General features: G+C 44.1%; 1 protein-coding gene across 2 annotated transcripts in view; it reads left to right on the top strand.

The window, feature by feature from the left end:
- Rasgef1b (RasGEF domain family, member 1B) overlaps positions 1 to 17,330 on the top strand; it is a 35,508-nt gene extending 18,178 nt beyond the window's left edge. Inside the window, exons 5-14 of one of the 2 annotated variants that reach the window (NM_181318.4) lie at positions 62 to 274; positions 761 to 835; positions 2,353 to 2,448; positions 2,557 to 2,659; positions 5,350 to 5,429; positions 6,667 to 6,762; positions 11,715 to 11,810; positions 12,309 to 12,432; positions 13,317 to 13,389; positions 15,952 to 17,330. In NM_181318.4, the coding sequence (NP_851835.1) occupies positions 62 to 274; positions 761 to 835; positions 2,353 to 2,448; positions 2,557 to 2,659; positions 5,350 to 5,429; positions 6,667 to 6,762; positions 11,715 to 11,810; positions 12,309 to 12,432; positions 13,317 to 13,389; positions 15,952 to 15,976 (981 nt within the window). In that variant the 3' untranslated portion in view covers positions 15,977 to 17,330. Of the gene's footprint in view, positions 1 to 58; positions 275 to 760; positions 836 to 2,352; positions 2,449 to 2,556; positions 2,660 to 5,349; positions 5,430 to 6,666; positions 6,763 to 11,714; positions 11,811 to 12,308; positions 12,433 to 13,316; positions 13,390 to 15,951 lie in introns of both variants that reach the window. The other variant, NM_145839.2, reaches the window with a different exon arrangement.
- The last annotated feature ends 2,607 nt before the right edge of the window (positions 17,331 to 19,937 follow it).

Here is a 19,937-nt window from a genome sequence, read left to right as displayed (position 1 = left end):
GCCTCACAGTGCTGGAGAAGAAGCAGGGCAAGAATACCATCCTCCCTTCACTTCCTAGCAGACGTACCGGAAGAACGTCCAGCAGATGATGCAGTGTCTGATCCGAAAACTCGCCGCCCTCAGCCAGTATGAGGAAGTCCTGGCCAAACTCAGCTCCACAGCCACGGACCGGCTCACGGTTCTGAAGACCAAGCCCCAGTCCATACAGCGGGACATCATGACCGTCTGCAGCGACCCTTACACATTGGCCCAGCAGCTGACCCACATCGAGCTGGTGAGGCGCTATCTGCTTTGCCCTTTGCAGCCACAGCTAGTTTGCTTTGGCAACCAGACTGTTGGCTGATAGTAAATCTCGGGAGAGAGGTCAGAATCACTCAAAAGGGGAAACATCCACAAAGCAGCCAGAGCGTGATTTGTGTGGGCATCTGAATATGGATGCCGATATCCCGAGAATTTACTCGTAAACACACCCTAAACAAGACGGGAAGCAGAGTCTACTGAATCTCTTGGTCTTTTTTCTGCCTCTAATTAGTTTCCTGTTATTGGCTTATTATTTCCTTCATTCTTCAACTGTCTTAGGAAACATTGACCTAAGGAGAGCATTGCCCCTCTTCACAACTTGAAGCTGATGAAAGTATTCAGGGTTAAAAGCCCATTTTATAACCTGGTCTGAGAAACGCGGGGTAGCATCAAAATTAATAGAGGGGAGTTGGCATCTGTTTTCTTCCCCTTTCTTTAATATTTTCTGCTTTTGTCCCAGGAGAGACTCAATTACATTGGCCCAGAAGAGTTTGTTCAGGCATTTGTGCAGAAGGATCCTTTGGACAACGATAAGGTAATCAGGACCGAGTTGTTTGTTTTCGTGTTTTCATTAGCTGTTTTGTGATTCATCGGGGTTTGTCTTGGGTTGGGTCTATACAATAGTGCCTATACAATAGTTCTACTCCATCATTTCCTCCTTATTGGGGAATTTAATAAGCCCTTCCTGGCCAGCAGACACAGTGTTGGTGAGAGAAGACGATAAGAACCTAATGGTTTTAGCAGATTAAAGCCAGAAAGAAAATCTAAGAGAACGGTCTGCCCGCAGTTCAGCAGCAGGAGCAGAGAGGCAGGATGTGCACCAAGCCTGCCTCTCTGGCCCTGAAAAGCTCCAGGTGGTCTGGCCCCTTTCTGGAAGTGAATCTGCATACATGTAAAGACCATGGTACTGGACATACACTATACATTTCATGAACACATGAACACATTTGCCCCATTCTAGAGTGACCTCTAGAAGCACTTTGAGTTGTTAGGCTATCTGCAGCTGCTATATCTACTGGTGAAGTCTCTCTGGGAGACAAGCCAACAGCTGTTTCCCGCCTTGGTCCAGCTTCTCTCAGTATGGGAAGTGAGGACTGGGTTTTTCAATAGGAGGCTAGTGGAATGTTTTGTTTGTGTCTTCTGAAAGGAAGGAAAGAGGATTAATGAACCTCCCCAAGCTTGGCCTTGAACTCCACGCTAAGATGAACAGTGTGGCATTCACCCTACTCAAGAGCATCATGGTGTAGATTTCCATTTATCTTCGGGTAAATGGTGCTCCAAAATTCTGTATTCCCTCCCCTTGCTGTGTTGATAGCAATTGGTATGAGCAGCCCAAGGCTGTTGGAGAATGAAACCCCCTGCCAACTGCATTTCTGTTGCTGTGATAAAATACCCTGATAATAAAGAACTCCGGGAGAAAGAGCTTGTTTGGCTCACAGTTCCAGATTCTAGGCCACCATAGAGGGGAAGTCAAGGTCGGAACCCAAGTAGCTAGTCACATCCCGGCCAAGAGCAGAGTGAAACATGCCAGGGTTTAAGGGGGAATTGTATGCCCTGCTTTACTCTTAGGGTGAGGGGCGTGCAACCTTTTGGCTTTCTTATGTAGCTCACTCTAAAAATGGCAAGTTCCTCAGAAATAAAACTTTAGCCTTTAAAGAGGGGAAAGGAACAGAGAGAAACAAGTACAGCCAGGCCTGTTCACACATGAGCTTCTGTGCTGTGCTGTTCAGCATCCCCTGCCCAGAAGAAATGGTGCTGCTGCCCTCAGGGGCTGGGCCTTCCTACATCCATTAACAGTCAAGGCAGTCTCGCACAGACTCGCTCTTCCCACGGGATTCTAGCTTGTCCAGTAGCTTGTCACGGAGACTATCAAGTGGACAGTTAAAAGTAACCAGCAGACCCTTCTTTGGAAGTGAGGGTCTGAGGGCACAGGCCTCCCAGGATAACATCATTTCAGAGAAACTTCAGTTCTTGGGAGGGAAGGAAGGACACGTTTGGGAGCGCATCCATGCGCATTCACAGGCTTATCTGTCCACGTTGCTTCCACTGTAGAGTTGCTACAGCGAACGGAAGAAAACACGGAACTTGGAGGCGTACGTAGAATGGTTTAATCGTCTAAGCTACTTGGTTGCTACAGAAATCTGCATGGTGAGACAACACATTGTTTTTTCCTCAGATCCAGTTTTCCTGCTTTATCTTCTATCTGTTGGGCCTGTGTGCTGGGTTCCTGTCTGCTCACGCTCGTTTTTCTTACAGCCTGTGAAGAAGAAGCACCGAGCGAGGATGATCGAGTATTTCATCGATGTGGCTCGAGAGTGTTTCAACATTGGAAACTTCAATTCTTTGATGGCAATCATCTGTGAGTATTCGTGTGTGTGTGTGTGTGTGTGTGTGTGTGTATAAACACTAGTTTTATGGGGCTTGGAAATTGTATCCACTGAAAATCTGCCTTTCCTGAAAACTCTACTCTCTTTAATCCAGAGTTATTATGAAACGTTCAGAATGCTTTATGGACCTAAACTAGTGCCAAGTACATACAGTCTTTCCTTAAAGGACATTCATTGAATGTCTTTAGTTCATCTATGCTCAGTTAAATATCCATCTGTAAAAGCTGAGAACTGAAACACTTGTCTAAATACAAGGTTTCTAGAGGTATTTGGGCAGCATGTATGTCAAGCGTTATGGAAATGGCCTGACCTGAGATGAAATCTCGCCATCTCGTCAGCAGTAGCCTGAGGATGGCGGAAGAAACCAAGCGCTTCACTCTTGACCGTGCCTCTGAGACAACATCAGCTTATGACTGCAGTCTTGCTTCCAGGTCCCTCCAGAGGATCATGGGGGCTTTAATGACTGCAGAGGATCATGGGGGCTGTAATGAAAGACACTGTGTTCCTTTCTACTGATTTTATTAGCACAGATAAAAGCAAATCTTTGTGGCTCCATCTTAATACTCAGTGGCCATTTACACACCTACAGGCACTCAGGAAATATTTGTGTAAAAGGTAGAGTTGGGTCACTTTGAAGCTAGAGAATCTCCTCAACTTAGTTTATTAATATTTATACTGATAAATCTCTTCACTATACCCCCTTTTTTTCTATTTTGTCTTCTATCATCTGCCTTTCTTTTCCCCCATTGAAATGTTGACTATGTTTGACTCCATAGAAATAGTGGATAGAGCGGGCATCTAAGCACAGGGGTCCTCGGGGATAGAGGATGACTTAGTTTTCTTCATCTGCCAATTAGAAAGTGCCAGGGCAAATCATAGTATGGAAGAAGATATTAACATATAGCCAACAAAGAGCTTGTATCCATGACGCATACAGAACCATACAATTGCACTGGATAACTAACCAGGGGATTGTAAGTGCATAAAGGATCATCAGAAATGCAAAGGACCATCTCATATAGCAAAATAACTTAATCAAAACTAGTTGCAGCAAATATTGTCCGGGATAAAGGGGTACGTGGAATGTGTTATACAGGAAGAGAGGGAGTTTGAATAGTTTTATGGCTTTAGCAACTGGCATTTCTTATAAAGCTAATCAAAAACCTACCCTGTAATCTAGATGTTCCAATGCCAATGTATTTGCGCCATAACAAGTGAGCACGCCTACAGAAAGATTTGTGCTAGAATTATTAATGAGGCTTTATCCCTAATAGCCCCAGCTTGGAAAGAGCCCAAATGCCTGTTTGCAAGTAAATGACTGAACAAATCGTGGCGCAGTCATACAATAAATGCTCTGGAGCAGTAAAGATGAATCACTGAAACATAGCTAAGCTGGATGAGTTTCACAATCGTCGTGCTGAGCCTTTACCAGGTCAGGCACGACAAGGCATGTGCAGTGGAATCCCACTCATGTAAGGCCTAGGATAGACAAGGTCAACTAATGTCTGGTGATAGGTGACCCTTGACCACTGTTGCCATTTCTGGAGGAGGTGGAAACTGACCAGAAGTGGGTCAAAAGGAGCTTTCTGGGTGATGGAAAGTTCTGTTATAACTTGACTGGAATGGAGACGTATGACCTTGTACACCTATCAAATTCATCTCATTGGACATTTAAGATCTGTGTCTGTGCCTTGCCTCAATTAGAAATCTCTTAAACTTACTAAACTTAGAAATATTGGTGGCAGGAGATGAATACATGTACTCATTTAGGTCCACGTAGACTCCTTTTCCACTGCAGTGTGGTACCAAGTAGCTATAGGATATAGGTTTTCACTGGGACAGGCATCATGGGACAGGTATGGGCTATGGAGCCATATTGGTATGATCTCTGCTACTGGGGCAGCTAGACAACATTGGGAAAATTCCCCAGCCTAGAACTTAGCTTATTCTTGAAGGAATGTATAGTGGGTATGTGAGGAACTTTATGGAAACTATGCATGACAGGTTAGGTGACAGGAAACAGGTCAGCAAATAACCTGGAGCCCAGTCACCAACTGTTCCATTTTGTTTTCTAATGGCCAATGAGCTAGAGTTCTAATATTTTGAAGTGATTGAAAGTAATTAAAAAAAAGAATTTCCAATATGAATATAATATAAAGTCAAACTTTAGCATCTTGTCAGGTCCAGTGTCTTCTATCTTTTCTCCTAACACATGAGGGATTGAAACAGGAGGAGCTAAAATTCCAGTCTTAGTTCTGGAGAAAAGCCCAGACCAGTCTGAACTACATGAGGCCCTGCCTCAGAAAACCCTCACCATATAAACTTCAGCATCTATAAGTAAAGTGTTGAAGGACTGCAGTCATGACCATGTGTTTGTGTAGTTACCCTGGCTGCTCACATGCTACAACATGGCATAGTCTAGGTCCTCCAGTATGACCTACATTCCCCAAGAAATGTGCTTAGCCTGTTCACAGCTGTGCTGTGCTGCTTCTGAGCTGAGGAGAAGCTAGCAAAGAAATGTAAAATCAGAGGCTGTTACTACCGTTGGAGGACTCAGTTGCCGATGCTTGGTTATGTATGCATTATGGGAGTACAAGCTACAATGACTTCTTACGTCTCTGTTTTCCATTCTCTTCCCCTCATGCCCCTCTTAAACGGGAAGCTGGTATGAATATGAGCCCGGTCTCGAGACTTAAGAAAACCTGGGCCAAAGTGAAGACTGCAAAGTTTGACATTCTTGAGGTATGTGAAAGGGATGACTCGGTGTTGAGTGGATAGAGCATGCCTGTGGTACCTGCACTCAGGAGGCTGAGTGTTAGGGCAGCCTGGGGTGGATAGCAAGGGACCTGGATGATGGGATTCAGCTGTATGATGCTGCTTCTCCATCAGAGAGTACCATCAAAGGAAAAGGCTTTCAGACCCGGAGGTAGGAAAGGTACGCAGACTGGAGAGGGCAAGATAAAGTTGGTTTGGAGCTGGTCGTTTTACAGAGGGTTTGGAGTAATTGATGGGAGAAATGCTGCCTTCTGAGTCACGCAATTTTATATACCAAAATAGAACTGGGGTCCTGGACCGTAGAGAAAGGTCTACTTCCCAGTTTGTCTTTTGTACTGCTATACAGTGTCTTTATCTCCTTAGAATATTCATTCACCACTCTTTGAGCAAAGTTTGTTAACCCAAACAGCTACTCCCATATAACTCTTAGGTTATACGTTTCTGTGTGTGTATGTGTGTGTGTGTGTGATATGACTCTGTGTGTGGTGTGTGTATCTCTGTCTCTGTCTCTCTCTGTGTCTCTGTCTCTGTCTCTCTCTCTCTCTCTCTCTCTCTGTGTGTGTGTGTGTGTGTGTGTGTGTGTTTGGATAGTGTTTACTTTCCTGTTACCTTGGTGTATTAATGTTGACCATCTCAAGTCATTGGAAATAATAAACATTCTTTCACCCAAATTAGTTGCCTAAAGTGGAAATTACCATCAAGTATATATCCTTTTATTTGAACTCTCTAGTAAACTTCTTTTTTAAAACAAACAAACAAACAAACATGGCATGTTTTCGTGGTTTATGAATGATTGATTAGAACTGCGGAAAGCAAGTTCTCTTCAGCTGTTACCTGTGACCTGGCCCACTGACCATCAAGTAGAACCAGAAACTTTTCTAATGCCAGGGTTTGGATCTCTCGCACTGATTTTAATAGTTCTGATCTCAACAATGAGCTTAAACGAACAGGTTTGATTTAGGTTTGACATCATCAAAGTTCAAATAAGCCTCTAAAAATAAACCAAACCTCAGGAAGGAAAACACTTGTGTTGATGTTGTTGTTGTTGCTGCTGCTGCTGTTGGTGTTGGTATATGTGAGTGTGTGTGTGTGTGATGGATAAATCATACCTCTAACGAATTCCCTGACTTGCTGTGACTTTGTATGCATCGGCATGATCTGGGAAGTTGAGAGCTGAATGGTTAATGATGTTCTCTCTCCACAGCATCAGATGGATCCATCCAGCAATTTCTACAACTACAGAACGGCTCTCCGAGGGGCAGCGCAAAGGTCCCTGACTGCTCACAGTAGCAGAGAGAAGGTGAGCTGCGGGAAGCGTTGCTTATTATAGACTTGTCCGGATGTAAACTACTACCCGGCCTTGCATTTACCTGCTCAGACCTAAGAGACGCGCACTTACCTTATCCCTCGGGAGGAGTAGGCCATGAGGAAGAGGAGCTTGGACAATGGACAAAGAGAACTGGCGAGGGGTAGCACTGTGTATTTGTACATGATATGATTTGTATTATTCCGTTTCTGATGTGTTCTGTAGTGCGTGTTGGTTGGACTTCAGGCAGTGAGTTAAGTCATGTGATAAGGTGACTAATAGCATTAGAGAGTAATTTGGTTTAATGGGAAAAAGACATTTAAGTTCTGCATAAGGTGGTTCCCTTAATGTAACCTTTCTTTCAAAAGAATTAGCTTACCTCCCACAGTCAAGCCGTTTATTCTCAGAAAGTAGGTTAGTTGCTATGGCATTAGGCCTGCTGTGACTAATTGGATATGTAGGTGGCTCAAAAAATACAGGGGCAGTATCTAAAAAAAATTAATGATCCTGTCCTCTCTTCCCCCTCTCGTTGTACCACAAGTTCTGGACTCTGAGAAACATTTCTGTCTCAGTTTCTCTCAGAGGAAGGACAGATTGTCTGTCACGGAGTTTGAGAAGTAAATGTTCAGTTATGACAACAGTTAATGCTGCCTTTTTTCTTTTGAAGAGGTATTCATTTTTACTTTACGTGCACTGGCGGTTTGCCTGCGTGTATGTCTGTGTGAGGTGTCAGATCCTTGGAACAGGAGTTATAGACCGTTGTGAGCTGCCATGTGGGTGCTGGGAATTGAACCGGGGCCCTCTGGAAGAGCAGACAGTCCTTTTCACTGCTGAGCCATTTCTACAACCACTAATGCTGATTTCTTAGTGGTGGCTATCAACTTTTAAATTCTGCCCCCGTGTTAAATGGTATTTTCAACCAGCTTGAAAAAAACGGGAGGAAAATATTCCCTGACTTCTAAGTCATTTCCCCACAGAATCATCAGGACTAATGAGCTAAGGCAAAAACTCCTTTTAAAGATCTGACATTTCTACCACCACAACACAATTTCCGGCTCCGGTGACATCCGAGAAACATTGTAAATGCATTAACTTTGACTTTTAACTGGGGAAACCTCCGGATGGATGCGAGGCAGTGTGCTTGCTTTTATATTTTGCTGAAAAGAGCCAATCTGAAGTGGGTTACGCTTCCTAGTGATCATGGAGGGAGGACCCCGACACCCTGAGCTGGGGGTGCAGGGAAGCTGTGAGACCACCCCACATCTCCCTATGGTGGACACCAGACACCACATGGCCCTTGGTGAGGGAGGGAGGCAGTATGGAGTCCTGTCTGTCAGAGGGCTCTGACAGCAGCCACCAAGAGAAGCCACTGTCACTTGTGCAACTTTAACAGCTGTCCCCAGAAAGGAAAACAAACAATTATTTACACCTATGCCACTTAGACATTTCATCTTGCTTTATTTGTAAGAGGGCGTTCTATATAAATTTATAGGCTGTGCCTGCAGTTGATGGAACAACTGTAATTACAACCATCTGAAGAAGTTAACCGTTCCTTTCTCATAATTGGCCTCAAAAGATAAGAAATAAAAACATGTCTGGCCAGACCTCTCCTGTTATTTTAAAAAATGAGATTATTTTCCTCATTTCGAGCTGAGGGAGTACTTTCTTTATTCCAAAGTAACTGCCCATTTTACAGTCTCCCTGGCAGTGCCTTTCAAATAATGGTCTTTGATCCTTTCCGAATCTCAAGTTTATGTGGTCAGAGCAGTGCATTTCCAGGTACCTATTATGGTGCAAATCAAATCTGTCTTCCGTGCAGGAGCCCTTAAGTGCTTTCTAAATAGTCTGCTCCCTGTGGGTACTCGGAGACTCTGTTCTTAACCATGCGTCTCTCACATGGTTACTTGGTTTCCAGTCCCTTCCCGATCCTATTTGTGTTTCTGCAAACATGGTCCTCCTCATTAGCATTGATTTCTAGACGTGGAACTGACGATGCCTTAAAGAAAGAAGGCTGATCCTGAATTAGCAGCAGTTCACGCTTACAGTACTGGGGGTTGATCCTGGAGCTTTTATACCTACCAGACAAGCTCTCTAGCATTCATCTCTAAGATATCCCAGCTGCCATTTCACCGGTTTGCACTGGTTTGTTTTTAAAGAAGAATTCACCACGTAGCCCAGGCAGGCCTTTAGTAGCTAGGATTATCAAGCCTAAAATGAAGTCAGAATATATATTATTCTGTCTGCATGTACGCCTGGATGTCAGAACAGGGCATCGGATCCCATTACAGATGGTTGTGAGTCACCATGTGGGTGCTGGGAATTGAACTCAGGACCTCTGGAAGAGCAGTCAGTGCTCTTAACTGCCGAGCCATTTGTCCAGCCCCAGCGTTCAGAATATTTTTAAAGGGGAAATTTGTGTTGTAGCTCAGTTGGTGGAGTCCTTGCCTAGGTTGCACAAAAAGAGTGGAGTTCAGTCCCCAGCTTTCCACAGAACCACATGAGGCAGTACATGCCCGAAATCCCAGCACTCAGGAGGATTAGAGATGTCTAAGGTTATCCTTGACTACATAGTGATTTTGAGGGCCAGCCAGGAGGAATACATGATTCAACATGATAGTATATATATATATATATATGGTTATAGAATATATGGCTATATAATATAGCTTATATATAGTTATATAATATATATGTATACATATTAGTTTATATATGGCTGTAGAATATATATGTATATATACACATAGTTTTTATATGGCTATATTATATATATAGTATATGTTGCTACTTAGTTTTCCCACTAATGATAGTGGCAAGACCTAAGAGAAACAAGACATAATCCCTTTACTTACCTCACAAAACCCTTGAGTTCTTATATTCTGCACCGTTCAGTTCCTTGTGTAAAACTGATGGGCACTCTCAGGAGCGATTAAGGGGTTAAAGTCTGAGATTCTCTTCTTGTCATAAGCATGAGAAATAGAGCAGCCAAGTGCCCCACATTAGGCTGGCTGTGTTTCTGTGTTCCTGGAAGAATGACTCAGTAGTCGAGCATCTTGTAGGGACACTGAATACAAAACTCCCAGAAGGAATCCTTCTGCCTCCCACGATTTAATGGCCATGGCAAGAACACAGGCTTAAGTCTACAAGACAGTAAATGAGGCCCATAGCCCAGCCCTGGGACTGGGACAGCACAGAGCCTCTCCTTTAGAAGCCGTTGCACTGTAAACTACCATGTCTTGATTTTCATTGCGCCCCCACTTCCCTGGGGCTGTCCCAGGATGTGTGTTTATTGTCTTACAAGTGCATCCACAACCTGGGTAGTAGCAGAGAGCAGACCAGCCTGTGTCTGGATCAGTGAGCATAGCCACGCTCCAGTGAAACTCTGTGGCCACTGTCACTTCTGTTTCACATTTTTCATGTCCCCTGCAGTATTATTCTTTCGATGCCCTGTGCCAGCCACTTAAAAATGTAAGGTATGTGTCTCCGAGGCCATACCAAGAATAACAACACATACATTTAAAGCAAAACAAAGCACAAACAAAATCCTTACATTTTGCCAGCCCCTAGCTTTTATTACCAGCCAGCTGTCGAGCCAGTTCTTAAACTGATGTGTGATGGAGTCCATAGCCCAGCCCCTTGCCCTACGAGTGTTCTTTGAAAGAGGCAAGGGTCAGTGTAGATGCGAGCCGAGCCGGGACCAGGAGAGGGAGAAGGAAGTGCATACAGTCTTTGCGAATGCTGCTTCAGGCGCTCTGCAGACAAGAGCAAGTGCTAGTGGAGCAGAAGATACGTTTGATTATTCTCAAGGATCAATGAAACAGAACTAATCAAAGGTGTTTTGGCTTTTTGAAAAAGACTTCAGGGAAAAGATCTGAATTTCTCTCTAGGAGAGAGTTGGCACTTGCCCTTTGTGCGTGAGCCAAAAAGTTTGTTTTCTCATTCGTGAGTCATGAGCTTAGAAGACTTCTAAGACCTGATCTTGGTGTTTTCAGAATTCCCCAAATAATCTGTTGGACGAATTATTTACAGTGCAGAACTTTTTCAAATATATCACATTTGAGAAAAAAGTAAATAAAAGTGGCTGTATCAGAACTTCGATCGCTGATTGAGACGGGAGGGGTCCGATACAGGATACTTGTAAAGATTGCTACTCTAGGATAGTCAGGAAAGTACCGCCTCATCAAACCACAGAATCCTGGCCAAGAAGGTATCATTACAGAAGCGTATTGGCTTTTGAAGTCTTTAATTTTAATTCACACATTTCCATCTCCCCCTCACTTGTAGTGCATCTGTCTGGCAACAGACAGTGCAAGGTTCTTCTAAGGGGCTTTTCCAGGGCAGCATGTGAAGACTCGCTCTCTCATGTAGCCAGGTTTCTTCTACAGGAGATGGTAACAACTGCTTAAAACCTTCAGCTGTCACAGACGGTAACAACTACTTAAAACCTTCAGCTGTCACATTATCTTGAGAAATGGCGTCAGGAGGAAAATATAAAACCAACCAACCAAACAAACAAACAAACAAGCATAGATGTCTAATGATGGGGTAATATAGAGCATAGGAAGAAGATGGGTCATGTGCCTTTAAGACTACTATAATTAAGGGGTCCCTAAATGAATAGAGTTCTTTTAGGTGCTTCTATTTCAGCACCTAAAGTAAACATTGAAGAAAATAGGAAAATCTGAACAAAAAGTATTGACCCATCCACTTGCCAACAATGCTGGTCCCTACTGTGCTTAGGTGTTGGTGACATTTGTATCCTAGGCTAAGCCGTGGAAGGCAGTGAAGTGTGTAGCGTGGAGCATACAGGAACAGTGTACCGTAATTCACCATAATTCACCGTGGCCTTTCATGCAATGCACGTTAACGTTGCTCATGTATCCCTTCTATCTGTGACAAGAGACTATTTATTTACCCAGACAAACTCTGAATCTTTTTCTTTCTAGATTGTGATACCATTCTTCAGTCTCTTAATCAAAGACATTTATTTCCTCAACGAGGGCTGTGTCAACCGTCTTCCAAATGGCCATGTCAACTTTGAGGTGAGTGGAACGAAGTAGGATGTGAATATCAGTAAGGATCAGGCTTGGTGGCACACTCAGGAGGCAGAGGCAGGAGGATTACCCCAAGTTTGAGGCCAGTCTGGTCTACATAGTGAATTTCAGGGCAGCAGTGTGACATAATGAAAGTCTGTCTCAAAAACTAAAAACTTAAAAACAAAAGCCAGAGGGCGTTGTTTCTCAGTGCCCCAGCCTAGCAGCAAGGCCGATTCTGCAGCTCAGAATAAACTTGCTATTGGCCTGCTGTCTATAAGAAAATGAGAGCACCAAATAGCACAGCTGCCATTCCACCCGGTGGCACTGTCGCTTGTGAGAATGTGAGTGATCTTCCATTCCCTAGCTAGCAAACACAGTGCTTATTAAATGAGGACGAGACGATGACTCTGAAGTTCCCAAACTGGGTGCTTTTCAAATGGAATTGTGCCCCGCAACCCAATAATTCTTGACCATTACCCTTAAAATCCTTTAATTCTCTTTCAGAAATTTTGGGAACTGGCCAAACAAGTGAGTGAATTTATGACATGGAAACAGGTGGAGTGTCCGTTCGAGCGGGACCGGAAGGTCTTACAATACCTGCTCTCCGTGCCTGTATTCAGTGAAGATGGTGAGTCTTTGGCTTGTACCTGCCCCAGATGCCCCCAGATGAATGCCGGTACTTGGCTGCCTCTCGTGAATGATGCCAGGCCTCTGAGCTGATCCAACCTTTTCCATCTGCTGCATGGACAGTCTTATAGTTTACCCCTAAAATGTTTTCACTTTGTAATCAGCCAAACATAGGACATTAGACATCTTTCCTAATGCCTGTCCTGCCAAATGATAAGCATGCTATTGGGAAGCTGTTAAAAGGTATTTGAAAAAGGTGTGGATAGTGTTGACCTGTTAGAACACTGGACAATGGAAGAAGAGGAAATGCCTGGCTATGTGTAGGACAATTCCTAAGTAGTCCATAGAACACTTAGTAGGGAGATTACATACTTGTTGACGCTATCTGCAGTAATGGCTGGCAGACATCTTGAATTCATATTGCCTGTTTGGGGGTAGGCAGCTGATTGTTTTCATCTCTGTAAATAAGATTAACAACAACTTTTACAACCTTGAGATGTAAAAGCTCTCAAAGATCTTTTGGATTTAAACAATCTACACGTGATTTCTGTTAGTGAGCCGAGGGTGCCAGGAAAGAGGCATGGCCCTTCCTTTCAGAGAGAATATAAATCTGAGTGTGCGGCGGGACAGTACAGTTTGCATTTTGAAAGCTTCTTGCCTCATATATTCTTTATTAATTAAGGGCCTTCTCAGCTCAGAGCCATGGGGTTGCCCATGGCTAGTCAGAAGCAGAGAGCTGCTCTGTGTTCTTCAGGATAACTCAGTGTATCTGAAGGGTGTACTGGAGCATAGGCTCAAAGCTGAGTAGGCCTTTTCAGCACTGGGGTTAATGGTATCAGGAGATGGCTTCAATCGTAACCCTTTGTCTCCTTTGGTTGATTGTAGCGCTCTACTTGGCTTCATACGAGAGTGAAGGACCCGAAAATAATATAGAGAAGGACAGATGGAAGTCTTTAAGGTGAGTCTCAATGCTTCTTATAATTGTGCTACTTTATAGGAAACATTGGCTTTACCTCAGGAAAGCCATATGCGTGCCTTGTTGTAGGAAGGCCCCACCGACCTGTTTGGCAGAGTCTAAAAGCCTACTTTATTTAGGGTTCTTAAGTGTTTCAACTTCCCTTCTAACCCACGAACCAGAGGTAGGGGAGAAAAATGTTAATAGGGAAAGCGTCTTGTGGACCTGTTTAGAAGTAGTTCCTAGGGGTGATTCCACTCTGTTGTCAGTTCAGTCTAAAGAGCAAACACCAAACATGAATCAGCAGTAGTGGCTCAATCCAGCAGAAACAGCAAGGCTCTGCCGATCAGTATGAGTCAGCAGAAGCAGCCAGAAGCAGCTGGAATACCGTGAGAAGTTCTTTGGCAAGTTTCTCTCTGTGAAGTGAAGACCAACAAAACATTGCAGGTGTGGCAATGCAAGAGCATCTTTTTGCTGTCTGTGGGGTTCTCCTTATACTCTTTCCAAATATCACTCACCCTCTTAAACATCTGCTTCAACAAAGCATCCTCTCACAAGACAGCTTCCAGAAAAACATCACGTGATATACCTGAGTTTCCAAAGCAACCAGGAATCTCCACTTCAGAGTCTTGCCTTCAGGTTACAGAATCACTGTGGCTTGGGAATTCTTGGTGCCTTTTATTTCTTCTTTACCGTGGCAGATAATAGCAGGATTCCAGTTCCTCCCTGATGACGTAATGGAATATGGAATTGAAATTACCCCATTGTATAGTACAACAAAACAAACAAGTTTAAAAAAAATTTTTTTTTCTTTGTTTAAAAGTTCAGACTGGGGTGTGAAGAGATGGCTCAGAGGTTAAGAGCACTGACTGCTCTTCCAAAGGTTCTGAGTTCAATTCCTAGCAGCACATGGTGGCTCACAACCATCTGTAATGAGATCTGATACCCTCTTCTGATGTGTCTGAAGACAGTTACAGTGTAAACATATACATTAAATAAATAAATAAATCTTTTTTTTTTTTAAAGTTCAGGCTTTATTTTTGAACAGTTTAAAAGCTCTAGTCTTAAAGCTATTTGGGTGGGATCCCAACAAAAACACTGACTAAAATTAATATCAGTTAAAGTTGGGATATCAGTTAACAATCAGAAATCAGGTCTCCTTTGGTTTGAGAGAGAGAATCTGAACTTAAAATATAATTTGTAGGTTAAAAAAACAACAAACCTTTGGCTATTCTATTAGTATTTTTAAACAAATTTGCAAGTATTTGTATTTTAAGCATGTAAGATATTTTAATAGGCCAAAAAGCAGCCAGGACATAATATAATACCAGATGATCAAGACTAGTTCAGACATACACCAAAGTCAATGCCAATATGGGCAGTGTGGTGAAATAGCCCAGACTTATAGTCTCAGCACTCAAGAAGCTGATGCAAGAGGAACTGAGTTTAAGACCAGCACAAGCTCCAGGGTCAGACCGTATGTCACAAAAACAAAGGAAAAATGGAGTATTAACTCCTTTAATTTATATTTTAGGGTGAACTTTGCCTATCATGTTTCTTCTTTGTCATCACCCTCTTCCCCCCACCTCCGGTCCCCAAACAAGCAGGGCCTTTGGTAAGATTCTTAGTACCTGAAACCTTGCCGTGGATAAGTAGACAGATTGGTTCTGCAAGATACTCAGTATCTGAATTGCTCATGGATTCCTGAGTTACAAAAACCCAAGCCTACCCATAATTTCTTTATAGTTACTCAGTTCTGGTGTAGATCAGAAGTTAGGTTGCAAATCCAAGGTTTGACAGGAAAGACTGAATAGTATAGCTCAAGGCTCTGTGCACTGCATTTAATATATGTAAACCAAAGACTTTAGCGGTGGGACTAGAACATCATGTGAGAAAGGCTGCATCCTGGCTGAATCCAGACACGCGTCCGGGGATCTGTTTACAGCCGTATAAGCTCAGGGACAATCTTTTTCTGGCCGGCGTGTGTTTGAGAGTCGAAAGCCAGGCATGTCGGCACACCTAGACCCTTAGGTCTTGGGAAGCTGGAGCAATAGAACCACATGTTTGAGGCTAGCCTGACCTACAGAGTGCGTCTGGTCTCCAGGTTCCTGCCCTGACTTCCTTTGAGGGTGGCCTGTGACGTGGAAGCGTAAGCCAAATAAACCCTTCCCTCCCCCAGTTGCCCATGGTTATTGCATTTTATCACAGCAGTTGAGGCCCTAAGACGTAAGTAAGCCTGTGAACCAGACGCGTGTCACACGTACATAAAAGTTCATTGTCATTAATGCTGTGCACTTTTTGATTTAATAGAATACCACTCAAGGTAGAGATTACCGTAGGCAGTGCTTTGGCTGTCTCCATTAATAACTAGTAAGTGTCCAGCAGTCTTGCCTGAAGGACCATTCAGGACGTCAGTCCTTGATCCCTAACCCATCATTTCAACTCTGTGAAAACGACACATTTAAAAACGTAGCAGAGATGAGCACTAAGAGATGAACACTAAGCAAGGCATTCCGAGCCAATACAACTGGACCTCTGCCTTAAAGTGTTTCCTTTATTCCACAGGTCCAGCCTTTTGGGCAGAGTTTAACATCTGGAAAATGCTGCTGCTGCTGTTGCTGCTGCTGCTGCCACTGCTGCATCAGAGGACCCTGGAGGGGCTGGCCTTTGTTTTCTGGCATCCAGTACTAGGGACTGCCTCCCAGACCCTGCAAGCAAGCCCAGCTGTAGATCAGACGGGAAATTCATTTCCCACAGCTGACAGATGGACTTGGATCTCTTTTGAGACTGAAATCGTCACTGAAGACACTTGAGGGAGAATCTTCTGAAAGCCCCGGCTCTGCGCATGATTCATCTTCTGGAATTTCCATGTGAATCACAGCTCTGCACCTGGATGGACTTTTGTTTGTGATATATTTTTTTTTTTGGCCTGAACATTTGCTGCTAATGGAACTTACACAGAGTGCGGCTCTATGGAAGCCCAAGTTTCTTTGTTAATTTAAATGAAAAAGGGAGAGGGAGGGAGGGGAAACCCCTCCCACCCACCAAGTTTGGATCCTGGACCTCAGCTTGAACAGTATTCCAGTGAGGGCAAAGATTGGGTGGGGTTCTACTGCAGACATCCCCTTACCCAGTGCGGTATTGTCAACACCCCTCCCCCGTCCCCCTCTTCCTCCAAGGCTTTGAGTTGGCTGCTGGCTAGCAAACTCCTTCTTACCCATTAAGTTATTTAATATAATAATGAAGCGCAACACTGTGGTAGGAAAATAGCCACTAGGGGGGAAAAAAGGCAGAGATTGTCACTGTCGGACTGCCCATCCTGCAGGAAGGGTCACTGTAGGATTGCTCATCCTGCGGGAAGGGACCATGTTTTCTTTACCCTTCTGAGCTGTTTACAGCTGACCACTGTGTCCTATAGATGTATTTTTCAGTAGGTTTTGTTTTTGTTGTTGTTAACTTAGTTTTCCATGATGCTGCCCCATCCCCATAAATGTAAATGCTATGACTTTAAGGGTCTTGGGGGGAGGATCCATGACCTAAACACAGTCGTTTTTTTTTTTTTTCCTAACTTATTTTTCATTATTCTCTGGAGTCAGTTGGTGGCTAAACATATAAACAAGGAATCCATTAAGAAAACTTACCTCCTCGCCCCGCAGCAGTGACCAAATGCAAACCAGGTTGCTGATAATTCTGATCAACTTTAACATCTAAATTAGGTCTGTAGTTGTTCTGCAGGCAGCCATTACGATACTCTAGGAGAAACTTTAGAGTAGTGATCCCCTGCTAATGAAAATGCACAATGCCAAGTTCCAGCCATGTTGGTTAACCCTTCTGACGCCATCCTGAGAATCAGCATGTCTTAACCGTGCGTCATCTCAACAGGCTTGGCCTGTCTCCAAGTTGTCCCTTCACAATGTCAATACATTTTAAGCTCTGCAGCCAGGAGTTGTGGCGTCTTCTTTTGCTTTCTGGATGGAATTGTGGGTGGAGGGATGGGCTCATAGCCATAGCCATTCAACTGGTTCAAAATTCATCCACTCCTGAGGGAAAGACCTTAGGAATATAGGCACAGATGCGCGTTTGTTTTCTACAAAGAAATCCTAGGCAACATTCAGCCACTAATATTTTTCAGACACAGTCTAAGGTTTGTAGGCACAGATGCAAACATCGTCCTTTTCACCCGTAGTTATTGTCTTAGTTAGGTTTCCATTGCTGTGAAGAGACACCATGACCAAGGCAACTCCTATAAAGGACAACATTTAATTGGGGCTGGCTTACAGTTTCAGAGGTTCAGTCCATTATCATCATGGTGGGAAGCACAGCAGTATCTAGGCAGGCATGGTGCTGGAAAGAGAGTTCTACATCTTCATCTGAGGGCTGCCAGGAAGAGACTCTTCCGCCCTGGGTGGAGCTTAAACATAGGACTTCAAAGCCCAAGCCCACAGTGATACACTTCCTCCAACAAGGCCATACCCATTCCAACAAAGGCCACACCCACTCCAACAAAGGCCACACCCACCCCAACAAGGCCACACCCACCCCAACAAGGCCACACCCACTCCAACAAGGCCACACCTCCTAATAGTGCCACTTCTTAGGGCCAGGGTACAGAAGAGGAAATGGATATATTTTGATGGAGCCCACAGACCTAATGAGAGGCACAGGATTGAAGTGGGCCTTTTAATTCAGAGCAGAAGCTATAAACCACCATGGCATCTCAAGCTTTTGTGTCCTTGTGGATGGCTTGAGGAATCTTGTTTCCCTGCAGATTTCCAACCTGCAAATGGGGCCCTTGTGATGCTGAGGTCCTGGATCCAGTTTAAGACTCCAGCTAAAAATATAATTCCAAGGTGGTTTGAACGGGATTTCTGTAACCATGGTTACCATGCTCTTGTTTTACTATCCTGATGTACCGGAGGTTCAAACCCTGTGTGAGCTTTTATGGAAACCATGGTGCATTTCTGCCATCTGTGCCACGTGTGGCCTTCACGGTATTTTAGTAGATACAATCGTAAACAGCTCTAGGCAATGAAAGCAGTGATGTTTAGGCATGCTTGCCACTCATTTCAAACCCACAGGGCTTTAAGCTGGGGCCTAACTGGGGTCTGGGGTCTCAGTAGAGGATGGATATAGATAGATAAGAGGAGAGATTCTATGACTTGAAATAACTCCTTCTTTTGAGGACACAGCCCAGTTCACTCACTAGCAGGCAGCCTGTTTTCAATAGCTAACAAAGATGCCACAATTAACACTCTGCTGTCACTTCTGTCATTACACTTTCATCCTCCTGTGTACCTGGCTGGAACCTCTGCTCTCCCCATGTCTGCCTGTCTTCTTGCTTTCTCTTCTGGCACAGTCCTATCCCCTCGCCATGCACCTGCCTCCTGTGTGGAGACTGTCATCTCAACTGTAGCATTAGAAGTTGATCTGTGGATTCTGACTGGCCCACTGGATTCACCAGTGCTTTTTAATTACCCTGTGGTTCTCAATACAAGGCAATGCTTGCCTGTATTCCAAAAACAGTCTCATTGTTCTAAGGGAAGGAGAATGGCGGCCTGGGAATAGAGGGGTTCGGGCCAATTTTCTGCTGTAGCTAAGGGTTCAAAGGAATTCTTGAATGTGTTTCCTGGACGAGAGTGTGATCAATGACCTGGAAACTACTAACTACTAACTAAACTCAAAGAGAGGATAGTGGTGAGTCCCTGGGCTTTATTTACCCTTAGCAAGTTTGCAAGGCAATGCTTTGGCCAGAGTTGGGCTTCCAGTGATGGCTGGAAAGGTGGCTCTGTCCTGGATAATTCAGGCCTAAGGATTTTGTTGTAGACTAAAAATTGCCTCAGTTCTCTGCTTCATGTGACTTGACTGCACTCAGTGCTGGCAGGCATGTTGCCTCAGTTCTCTGCTTCATGTGACTTGATCCACTCAGTGCTGGCAGGCATGGTGGGGTTGGGGTTGGAGGTTTGTCTCTAAGCCTTATTATGCTTTAGGGACTGTCATTGAAAAGTGCAGGCTGGCGCTGTGTGAAGTAGAACTGTGCCCCAGTCTGTACTTAGGAATCAAGGCCTATTCACGCCCTTCCTTCCTTCCTTCCTTCCTTCCTTCCTTCCTTCCTTCCTTCCTTCCTTCCTTCCTTCGTTCCTTCCTCCCTTCCTCCCTCCCTCCCTCCCTCCCTTTCTCTCTCCCTCCTTCTCTCCTTTCTCTCTCTCTCTTTCTCTCTTTCTTTCTTTCTTTCTTTCTTTCTTTCTTTCTTTCTTTCTCTCTCTCTTTCTCTCTCTCTTCTTTCTTTCTTTCTTTCTTTCTTTCTTTCTTTCTTTCTTTCTTTCTTTCTTTCTTTCTTTCTTTCTGTGGTTTCTTGCTTTCTTCCCCTCCCTCCTCCTCCCCCCTCTTTCTCTCTCTCTCTTTCCTTCTCTCTCTCTCTCTCTTACTTAATTTAGTGAAGGAAGTCCTAGGTCGCTAATTCCCATTGTAGTGCTCATGTCTTAGTAGGCCTAGTGTCTGCAGTGTGTGAGCCTCTGCTTCCTTCTTTCTATCCAAGTATGCACAGCCAGTCT

Source organism: Mus musculus, chromosome 5 (assembly GCF_000001635.26).
Source record: "Mus musculus strain C57BL/6J chromosome 5, GRCm38.p6 C57BL/6J".
Taxonomy (NCBI): domain Eukaryota; kingdom Metazoa; phylum Chordata; class Mammalia; order Rodentia; family Muridae; genus Mus; species Mus musculus.
The sequence above is the reverse complement of the archived record's forward strand: the minus strand, read 5'-3'. Positions and strand labels throughout refer to the sequence as shown.